Source organism: Eimeria maxima, genomic scaffold (genome assembly GCF_000499605.1).
Source record: "Eimeria maxima Weybridge genomic scaffold, Emw_scaff266, whole genome shotgun sequence".
Lineage (NCBI taxonomy): Eukaryota > Apicomplexa > Conoidasida > Eucoccidiorida > Eimeriidae > Eimeria > Eimeria maxima.
In genome coordinates, this window is record NW_013563748.1 from 5001 (window position 1) to 16033 (window position 11033).

At 53.7% G+C, this 11033-nt stretch overlaps 1 protein-coding gene across 1 annotated transcript in view; it reads right to left on the bottom strand.

Moving 5' to 3' along the window:
- Positions 1-147: 147 nt before the first annotated feature.
- Positions 148-11033, bottom strand: part of EMWEY_00025240 (hypothetical protein, conserved) — a gene marked incomplete at both ends in the record, with an annotated part of 14102 nt that continues 3216 nt past the window's right edge. Inside the window, 8 exons of the mRNA XM_013478039.1 lie at positions 148-1248; positions 1485-4163; positions 4411-4491; positions 4867-5185; positions 5406-7342; positions 7547-9492; positions 9637-9690; positions 9982-10736. Of these exons, the coding sequence (XP_013333493.1) occupies positions 148-1248; positions 1485-4163; positions 4411-4491; positions 4867-5185; positions 5406-7342; positions 7547-9492; positions 9637-9690; positions 9982-10736 (8872 nt within the window). The remainder of the gene's footprint in view (positions 1249-1484; positions 4164-4410; positions 4492-4866; positions 5186-5405; positions 7343-7546; positions 9493-9636; positions 9691-9981; positions 10737-11033) is intronic.

Consider the following 11033-nt stretch of genomic DNA (forward strand, 5'->3'; position numbering starts at 1 on the left):
TGCAGCAGCTGCAGCTACTGCTGCAGCTACTGCGCAACAAAGATAATGGCAGCTAGCTGCAGCGGCTGCTATTCTTGCTGCTGTGTCTAAGCCTATTGTTTAGCAGCAGCAGCAGCAGCAGATGCTGCTGCTGCACAACAGCAGCAACTACTCAGGCAAGGTAGGAGAAAAGGAAGCAAGGAGCTCCTCAGATAGACGCACAGCAGCAGCATCTTCTGTCTCCTCTTGCTGCCCCCAAGTGTCTCCTTCTGGCAGCAAAACAGATCGAGAAGAAAGAAGAATTATATTGCCTGTTTGCCTCCATGTCTCGTCTTTTGCTGCTGCTCCTGCTGCACCTGGTGCTGCTGCTGCTCTTGCTGCTGCTGCTCTTGCTGCTGCTGCTCTTGCTGCTGCTGCTGCTGCTGTGCTGTCACTTGGCGGATGCCAGATGCCATGAACAATCTGTGGATAACCTAATGCAGCTTCTGCTTGAATTGCTGCTGCTGCTGCAGCAAGGAGACACTCCCTTCTTGTTGCTGAATCACAAAGAGACTTTGTGTCTCTCATGCTAAGTCTTACTCTTTGTATCCCCGATCCACTGCTGCCTACCTGCTGCTGCTGCTGCTGCTTCCTGCGTTGGTCGCGTCTCTGCAGCGGCTGCTGCCGATGCAGCAGCAGCCTAGACACAAGACCATCAACAGCCATAAGGCCCTCTAGTCCCTCTACACTAAAATCAGGAGACAGCAGCAGCGCAGGTCCTGCCTGTATAGCAGCACTTTTGCTGCTCATCCTCAGCAGCTGCGGAGGGGACATAAGTGTCCCCTCTGCTGTCTTTACGCAGCTGCAGCCAGAAGGAGGCAAGCCGCAGCAGCAGCAACAATCGAGTGATGTCTGCTGCTCATCATGATCGTGTCTATGGTCCTCCTGCTGTTGCTCCTCTGCTGCTGCTGCAGCAGCAGGGTCTGTGCAGCCGTAAGACTCTTGCTGCTCAGGCATACAATAACGTAAGAAGAAAAGACCAGGGAAACCAGGTGTGTCTCTAACCCCTTGGATTGTCTCTCTAGGCAGCAGGCCTAAACCCTGTACAACGGAGCCAGCAACTGCACTGCTCCTGGTTCTGCTGCTGCTGCTGCTGCTGCTGCTGCTGTTGCTGCTGCTGCTGCTGTTTATAAAAGGCTCGCAAGAAGGCAAAGGAGCAGAAGAACGACAGACAAAAGAGACAGCGTTGCTGCTGCTCTTCACTAGTTGGATTAGCACTGCAACACGAACCTGAAGTCAACAGCACAGCAGCAACAGCAGCAGCAGCAGCAGCAGCAGCAGCAGCAGAAGCAAAATGAATGAAGATATACTCATGATCAATATATGCGCAAAAGAAGCAAATAAAACATCAACAGAAATACATACACAATGCAGAAACATCACTAACAGCAGCAGCAGCACCAACAGCAGTACCAGTAGCAACACGAGCAGCAGCAGCAGCAGCAGCAGCAGGAGCAGCAACTTACAGTGGAGTGTTTAACTCTTGCCCTTTGTAATGCGAGTACAACAGGAGGGGAGAAGAGAGTAGCCCATACAGACAAAATAGATGACCATAAACGTTGTGTGTCTCTTATTAGCAGCAAGCGCAGCGCAGCATTGCTGTCGTTGCAGCAGCAGACTGCTGCAGCAGAGGGAGATGCATTAACACTAGGAACACCAGCAACACCACCAGCAACAGCAGCAGCAGCAGCACAACCAGAACCAGCACCACTGGTACCAGTAACACAACCACCACCAGCAGCATTACCAGCAGCAGCAGCAGCTGCTGCTGCTGCAGCAGCAGCAGCAGGATCGTATGCTCCTCCCTTACAGAAATAGTCTAAGTCGTGCAGCACCTCGGGAGGTGCCTGCAGCAAACTCATTAGATGTCTACCCCTACGTAGTAATCTTTCTAATTGGAGGAATCCTCTAAGGAGGGGCCCCTCCCCTCCTGCTGCTGCTGCTGCTGCAGCTGCTGCTGCTTCACCATCGGGCGGTTTCTCTCCTAGAGCACGTGCTGCTGCTGCTGCGGCTCGTGCTGCAGCAGCAGCAGCAGCAGCAGCATTCTTCTGCCGCAACTCCGCCACCTCAACAGCTAAATCAAGAGCAGCAGATATCCGCTGCAGTCCCTTTCTTAGATGTGCATTAGGGGGGAAAAGGAGACAGTGCTCTAATGCAGCAAAGGGGACAGCAGCAGAAGCAGCAAGACTGCTGCCAAGTGCTGTCTGTTGCAGCATAGCAACACCAAGACATCGGCCACCAACATGATGTGGCTCAAAGGCTGATGGACTTAAAAACCAACGGATCGGTGCCTGCTGCTGCTGCAGTTGCTGCAGCTGCTGCAGCTGCCCAGCCACCCCACACCCCACACTCATACTTTTTAGCATTTTTGTGCGGCTGCGTCTTGACAGCAGCCGGCAGCTAATCATTCTTGCAGTAGCAATAGCTTTAGCAGTTGCTGGTGGAGGTGCATCAAGTGCTGCTGCTGCTGCTGCTGCAGCTGCTGCTGCTGCAGTCGTCTGGTACTCCCCCTCACTCTCATCTGCTGCATCGTCGGGATCGATCCCGGGATCGTCTCCTCCCTCACCAAAAAGAGACAAAAAAAGTGGCCGCTGTCTTACTTGTGTCTGGAAGAGGCATATACAGAATTTATGCTCTACGACAACAGGTTTCCATGCTGCTGCTGCTGCTGCTGCTGCTGCTGCAGATGCTGCTGCTTCTGATGCTGCAGATGTTGCACGAGATGGACCAGAACCTATACGTATTGGAGTCAATGGATTGCTGCCGTATGGACCACGACCAGGGAGGACAGGGCCGCTGCTGCTGTTGCTGCTGCTCCTGCTGCTGTCTAACTCTCTTCCTGCAGCCTTGCCTAGACGGAGAGGAGTAGTAGCAGCAGCTACTGCAGCTGCCGCTGCTCCCCCTCCTGCTCCTGCTCCTGTTGCTGCACCTGACGATACACCATCTTCTTGCAGTTCTTCCCCTTGCAGCAGCAGGATATCGCCTGTATCTTGCGGTCTGAATGCTGCTGCTGCTGCTGCCTCTGCGAGTAGATCTGCTGCTGCTTCTGCTGCTGCTGCTGCATCTGCATCTTGTGCTGCAGCAGGAACACGAGGCTCCTCATCAGCTAGCTTCGGCAGCTGCAATGGAGATATAAATGGATAAGAGACAGTCAGCAGCAGCGGCAGGTGGCTTGCTGAGTCTTGTGCCTTACTAGGTTGTGTAAAGCTGCTGCGCATGCGAACAGCAGCACCGGTGCTGCTGAAGCTGCTGCTGCTGCAGCAGATCTCTGCGTCTCGTGTCAGCAGCAAGGGAGATGTTCGCCATGCCTCAGCAAGACGCAGCTGCTGCAGTACAAACTGCTGCCTCTCCTTAAGAACGCAGTATTGCTGCTGCAGCGGCAGCTGCTGCAGCAGTTGATGCAGCGGCAAGACACCAGAGCTTTTCTCCTCAAAGAAACGCCCTAACCAACAACGCACCTGCAGCTCCCGTTGCTGCTGCTGCAGCTGCTGCAGCAGCAGCAAGAAATATGCAGGGTCGTTACATACTACAAAGAAACACCTCTGTATCCTGCAGCGGATCAATAAGCTGCTGCTGCTGCCACTAATAAAAGAAGCAGCAGCACAGCAACGAAGGGGACAATTAACTCCTGCTGCCTCTAACTCGCGGTATGCTGTTGCTGCTGCAGCAGCTGCTGCAGCAAGCACCAACTCGGCAAATGTAGCGCACGGATGAGGGGCCTCCATTACCGATCCCCCTGCTGCTGCTGCCTCCGCCTCTGCTGCTGCTGCTGCTGCTGCGGGATCATCAGGAGAGCTCGGTTTCTGCTGCAGCTTCTCCTCCACGATACTCTGCTGCCGGAGAATCTCCCGCAACAGAAGCAGCAGCTGCAGCTTCGCGTGCTGCGCTGCAGCAGGAAGGAAGGCAGCAGCAGCTGGACAGAGCAGCACGGCCCTGATATACGGTGGTATCTCTTCATCTCCTGTGCTGCTAATGGATGCTAGCAGCAGCGGCTGCGGCGACGGTGGCAGCGCAGCAGCAGCACTCAAGGAAGGCAGCAGCAACAAAGATCCTGCTGCTGCTGTTGCTTCTGTGGGGAATAGCCAAAAGGGGGCAGGAGGGGAAGAAGGGGAAACACTATCAGCAAAAGACAACAAATGTGATGCCTGCAGCAACAGCAAAAACAACACACTGTGTATGCATGCGCAACAGCTAGCCACCTAGCAAGCTAGTTGGGTAGATAGTTGGGTACCTAGCTACCTAGCTAGTTGGCTAGCTAGATAGATACACAGCTAGCTACACAGTAAGGAACCGAATATTGGGATAAGGAGACAGGAGGGGAGAAAGAAAGAGAGTAGACAGACGGAGAGACAGGAGGGCACACAGAAGGCAGCAGCAGCAGCAGCAACTCACCGCAACAACAGAGTGCAGCACAGATTGCTGCACAACTCCTAAGGCTACCCAAGTCCCCACAGCTGAGTTCTCGCTAGCAGCCTGCGGATACAACACAGCACCTAACCTGCTGCTGTTATTGCTGCTGCTGCTACTGTTGTTGCTGCTGTTGCTGCTGTTCCTGTTGCTGTGGTAGCATCGGCATAGCAGCCCCAACTGCGTACTGCCACATACTGCAGCAGCAGCACTCCCGGACATCAGCAGCAGCACTCCCGGACAGCAGCAGCAGCACTCCCGGATAGCAGCAGCAGAAGACACAGCTAGAGGCGAGACAAAGCCAGCAGTCACAACCACCGCCACACGAGCAACAGAGGCAGCAACAGCAGCAGCAGCAGCATAACCAGCACCATCATCAACAGCACCATCAGCAGCAGCACCCAACACCAGCAGCAGCAGCAGCAGCAGCAGCAGCAGCACCTGAAGGAAGAAAAGTATCTTATCCTTGAAGTGTTCTTGACTTAAATCAATTAGACGGCCAACTGCTCTTCCTAATCTTTCTAAGAGAGCCCTCCGCAGCAGCTGCTGCAGCAGTACATATTCTGCCCATGCTGCTGTACCTTCTGCTGCTGCTGCTGCTGCTGCTGCTGCTTGTGCTGCTCTAGATGGTGATGTTGGTGATGTTCCTGAATAAAAACGTAACTGACGACTGCAGCAAGTGCTGCAGCTGCGCAGACACTCTACTGCATCTCCGTCTAGTGCTGCCCAATCAGCTGCTATTATTGATACCTCCGTAAACCTGCAGCAGCAGCAGCAACAGCAGCAACAAAAACAGCAGCCGCAGCAGCAGAAACAGCAGAAACATGCAAAAGATGTATGCTGCAGCGAATGATGGAGTGGCTCTAGACCAACTGCAACAGTACAGGAAAGCTATCGCTGCTGCTCATGATGCTGCTGCTGCTCGTGCTGCTGTTGCCGTTGCTGCTGCTGCTGTTGCTGCTGTTGCTGCTGCTGCTTACCAAGGATAGTGACACTTGAGAGTAAACAGCAGAGCGCCAACTAAGGGGAACAGCAAACGAGGACACAGAGGCATTGGCAGCCGCTGCAGCATCGCAGCAAACTGTCGTGCATGCTGCAGGTGCTGCAGCTGCGGCTGCTGCTGCTGCTTCGGAGAAGATCCAACAGAGCTTGCAGGAGGCGCAGCAGCAGCAGCAGCAGCAGGATCAGCAGCAGCAGCATCAGGAGAATTCCGGGCGGGAGACTCCAACGGTGTGCGCGCACTTTCCCCCTGCTGTTGCTGCTGTTGCTGCTGCTGCTGGTGCTGCTGCTGGGGGCTTTGAGGATTCGCATCTGCTGTCGCTGTTTGCTGCTGTTCTGCTGCTGCAGTCTGATGACTTTGCTGCTGCAGGTTTTGCTCTTCCCTCCTTAGTGCTTCTTGCTGCTCCTGCTGCAACAGCAACTTGAGTTGCCGCTGCTGCAAGGGGGAGAAGGGAACAGGGAAGCTGCTGCTGAGGACTTGCTGCTGCAGCAGAGCAGCAAATGCTTCTTGCTGCAGCACTCTGTTGCATAGTTGATTATATAAAGAGTCAAGAGACACCTCCAGCAGCAGCAACTCTGCACACGTTGCTGCCTCTTCTCTGCTGCTGCTGCTCTCTCTTGCTGCTGCTAGCATCCCCCGCACAGAGCCCACCCGCTGCAGCAGCTCAAGGCAGCTGCAGCGAACCCTGCAACAGGCGCATAGGTGGCGCTGCTGCTGCTGCTGCTGCTCCATGGGGCAGCGGGAAGCAGCAGGATGTGATGCAATGACCTGCAGCTGCACTAGCAGTTCTCCATAGTGTTCATGCTGGTGATGGTATTGCTTCTGCTGCTGCTGCTGCGCCTGCTGCTGCTGCTGCTGTGCATGCAGCTTGTGGCAGTAAAGTGCCACCGCCAAGGGGACAGCTGGTACAGGCAGAGCCTTAGCAAATTCCTCGGGGAGACAGTTGCTGCGGTGGACCTCGTTGCTATTGCTGTTGCTTCTGCTTCTGTTGCTGCTGTCGCCCGTCTGTGCAGGACCTGCCGCTGCTGCTGCTGTTGTTGTTGTTGCAGCTGCGGTTGCTGCTGCTGCTGCTGGTGCAGCAAGCTGGTCGTGCTTGCAGCGAAGGAGACAACTCTCTACGGTCAATCGTTGCTCAGCAGCAAGAAGAGACAGCAACTGCAGCAGCTGCGATAAGCAGACACCTAATGCCTTTAGCTGATGGGGTGTAGGTACACCGTGCTGCGGCTGCGGCTGCGGTTGCTGCTGCTGCTGTTGTTGTTGCTGCTGCTGCTGTTCCTGCAACTGCTGCTGCATATCCGGGAGGGAGGCGTTCACGCTAAAGTCCGTGTTATTCGTGGGTGTGCATGCATTTGCTGTTATTCCTGCTGGTGCACCTGCTGTTGTTGTTGCTGCTGCTGTTACTGCACCTCCCGGTGCTGCTGCTGCAGTTGCTGCTGCTCCTCCTGAGCTCCGTGACAAATCCCTGGGGAAGACGTCTAGGGGCAAAAACAAGCGCGGCTGTGGCAGTTCTACCTGCTGCTGTGTTTGCTGTTGCATTTCCTGCTGTATTTGCTGCTGCACTTGCTGTAGCAGCTGCCTTTCTGTTTGCTGCAGCTGCATGTATGTTTGCTGCGTCACCCCTGCAGCAGCCCAGAAGGCAGCAGCATCTCCTCCGCTGTTGCAGTAAGCAACAAGTCCTCTTAGTATAGCTGAATCTGCCCCCATAGCTAATGCTGCTTCTGCTGCAGCAGTTGAGCAGCTCGCAGGAGTAGCAGCAGCAGGAGCAGGTGCAGCAGCAGCAGCAGCAGCAGAAGGCTGCAAGGATACCAATAAAGGGGGCACAGCACTTGGAGATCTTGATAGTGCAGCACGCCAAGCAGCAAAGAAGGGATCAGTAGCAGCAACAGCAGCAGCAAATGCCAATGCCTCCTCTAATGCCTGCAGCAAACAACAAAGACACCAAACATTGGGTGGGCAGCTAGCTAGGTATTTATCCAGCTGGGTAGCTAGCTAGCTAGCTGGGTAGCTAGCTATCGACCCCAGACAGCTAGGAAACAAGTCAAAAAGTCCTCCCGCTGCAGCTGCTGCAGCGGCTGCTGTTGCTGCTGTTGCTGCTGCTGCTGCTGCTGCTGCTGCAGGTACCTGCATGAGTCTGGCTCCTAGTATAAGAGGGGCGAGGAGACCAACACAAAAACGAATGACACTTCTTGCCTCCATTCCTTCATTCCAGTGTCTCCCCAGCAGCAGCAGCAAACGGTTTGCTGCTGCTGCTGCTGTTGCTGGCAGCAGCGGGAAAGCAAACGCTTTTAGGGTCTCCTCCTCCATTGCATGCAACTCCTCCGTTACATCCTCCTGTAGGCTGCAACCAGAAGAAATGCCTACTGCTGCTGCTGCTGCAGCTCCTGCTGCAGCTCCTGCTGCAGCTCCTGCTGCTTCTTCTGCTGCTAGTGCCGTGTCTGCTGTATATATGGACGAACCGGGAGCAGCAGCTGCTGCTGCTGTTGTGCCAAGAGCTATCGTTGCTGCTTCTGCTGCTGCTGTTGCTATTGCCTTCTCGCTTGCGGTGGTATAATCATCACTAGCACGTGCAACGAGACCTGCTGCCTCAACAGATGCTTGCTGCTGCTGCTGCTGCTGCTGCTGCTGTGGCGCTGCTGCTGCTGCTGGTGAGGCTTCGTCTGCTGCTGCTGTCTCTGTGCAGGGTGTGGAGTGCTCACGCTTCTGCAGCGGCCAGCTTGAAGGGCTGCCTTCAGCTGCCGCAGCAGCAGCAACATCAACAGCAGCAGGGGAGGAGGCAGAAGCAGCAGCAATACTGCTGCTGCTGCTGCTGCACAAACGGGTACCATCCCAGCCTTCGCTGTGGCAGCGACGTCTTGGATGAGGGAGGCAGCAGCAGCTGAGGCTTAGGACAGGAGGCAACTTCTTAACGTGCTCCGTCTCCTGCTGCTGCTGCAGCAGCTGCTGCTGCTGTTGCTGCAGCGGCTCAAGCCGTTGCTGATGGTGGTGATGATGATGCTGCTGCTGTTCTGCAAATTGCTGTTGTTGTTGGCCTTGCCATACTACTCCATCCTGTTGCTGCTGCTGCTGCCGCTGCTGCTGCTGCTGCTGCTGCTGCTGCTGCTGCTTACGAGCCCTCATAAGGAGTATAAATGCTGCCTGTTGAACATTTTGGAATGCCCATAATTCGGTGACGAAAAATGAAAATATCCAAGACCAGAAGCTTACACCTTTTGTCTCCTCTTGCTGCTTGCTGCTGCTGCTGCTGCTGCTGCTGCTGTCTCCTTCTAATAGGGACAGCAACACATTCACTATTCTCTCAGGTCCATCAGCAGCAGCAGCAGCAACAGAAAAAGCAGCAGAAGGAGTAGCTGGCACTGATGCTGTTTCTGTCGCTGGTGTTGTTGCTGCTGTTGCTGCTGCTGCTTCTGCTGCTTTTCTTGCTGCTGCTGCTGCAGCAGCACATATACCCCAGGGACATCCAGGTGATGGAGGGAGGGGACAGGCAAGAAAACGAGATGATGCAAACAATGAATGCAAAAATGCACTCTGCTGCTGCAGCAGCTGCTGCAGCTGCTGCTGCAGATGCCTCTGTAGCTGCTCCCCCGAACTCCGCCGCCTACCATGTGCTGTCGTTCTGCTCTGCTGCTGCTGCCGCTGCCGTTGATGTTGCTGTAGTTGTTGTTGCTGCTGCTGTTGTTGCTGTTGTTGTTGTTGTAGTTGCTGTTGCTGCTTTTGTTGTTGTTGTTGCTGCTGTTGTTGTTGTTGCTGCTGTTGCTGTTGCTGTTGCTGTTGTTGCTGTTGTTGTTGCTGCTCCTGTTGTTGTTGCTTTTGCTGTTGTTGCTGTTGCTGCTGTTGCTCTTGCTGCTGACGTTGCTGCTGCTGCTGTTGCGGTTGCGGTTGCTGTTGCGGTTGCTGTTGCTGTTGCTGTTGCTGTTGCTGCTCTCTTCCTCCGTTGTTTAGCAACATAGCGGTATGATGTCTAGAGGAGGATCGTCGTCTCCTTGCATGTCCTGCTGGTATCCCTTGTTGTTCTCCTTTTCCTCCTCCATCACCTCCCGCTGTTGCTTCTGCAGCTGCAGCAGCAGCTGCTGCAGCAGCAGAAGCAGCAGCAGCAGCAGCAGCTTTAGGTTCTGCTGCAGCTAATAAGAATAATAATTTATCATTAGATAATAATAATTGCTGATTAAGACTTGTAAATAAAAAAGGTTTATAAATATTAATAATAAAATTACCTTCTCCTTCTTCTCCTCCTAATAAGCAATGATGCCATCTATAAGGATAATTACCTGATCGTAATACAAAACTTATACCAACAGCTGCAGCAACAGCAGCAATAGCAGCAGCAGCAGCAGCAACAGCAGCAACAGCAACATCAACAGCAGAAGCAGCAGCAACAGCACAAGTAATGGTACAGGGTGAGAGTTTTGTTCTGTAGGTAAACATACAACTTTGTGTATCTATTATAGTGTACGCGCTTGGACTGTTCCTGCTGCTGTTGCTGTTGCTGCTGCTGCTGTTGCTGCTGCTGCTGCTGCTGCTCTTGTTGCTGCTGCTGCTGTAACTGCTGTCTGCCTTACTGGATTTGCCGTCAACTCTACGCGGGACCTTCAGATCGATAACATACAGTGTTACACTCCTAGACCTGTTGCAGCAGATCCTGCTGCTGCTGCTGCTGCTGCTGCTGCTGCTACTGTCTCCATTAAGCAGCAAGACACCGTTGCTGCTGACGGAGATTCTCTTCATAGGAGAGTCAACACTCTGGGTGTCTGAGGAGACAGATCCTTCTGGCCAGTAGCTAACTGGTGGCTGTCTCCATCGTTGTTCTGTGTTGCTGCTGCTGCTGCTGCTGTTGCTGCTGCTGCCAGCGTGCTGACCGGGGTGCTGCTGTTGCCCAGGAGGCCCTGCTGCTGCTGCTCCCCCAGGTACTTGGCTTAGGGCAGCAATTGCAGCAGCCAACCCTACTACTCCTTCAGCACCTGCCGCACCAGCAGCAGCAGCAGCAGTAGATGCAGATGCAGGTGCAGCAGCAGCAGCAACAACAGGCTGTATACGGGGGTCCGACAGATTGGCGATAGCAGCAGCTGCTGCTCTGCTGCACTGGTTAACAGCAGCAGCAGCAAGCTCCTGTGGCTTTCTTTCATCTAGCAGCAAACCCCAATGGCAGTAGCAACTCAAATCTGCTGCTGCTGCTGCTGCTGCTGCTGCTGTGCCAGTCTGCTGCTGCCCGTTAAGGTTTAGCAGCGCAACAAGACGCAGCTGCAGCAAACCAGGTGTACTCTCTACTAGTGCTACCTCCACCTCTCCTCCTTGCTGCGCAGAAGAAGCGTAACGCCTGCAGCAGCAGCAGCAGCAGCAGCAGAACATGAAGCAGCAGATGCAGCAGCAGATGCACCAGAAAGGGGGCAAGGAGACACAAAAAGGAGACAGTAATAAAAAGGAGACAATAATAAAAAGGAGACACTAATAAAAAGGAGACAATAATAAAAAGGGGACAATAATAAAAAGGAGAAAAAAAAAATAAAAAGGAGAAAAAAAAAATAAAAAGGAGACAATAAAAAAAAAGGAGACAATAAAAAAGGAGACAATAAAAAAAGGAGACAGTAAAAAAAAGGAGAAAAAAAAAAAAAAA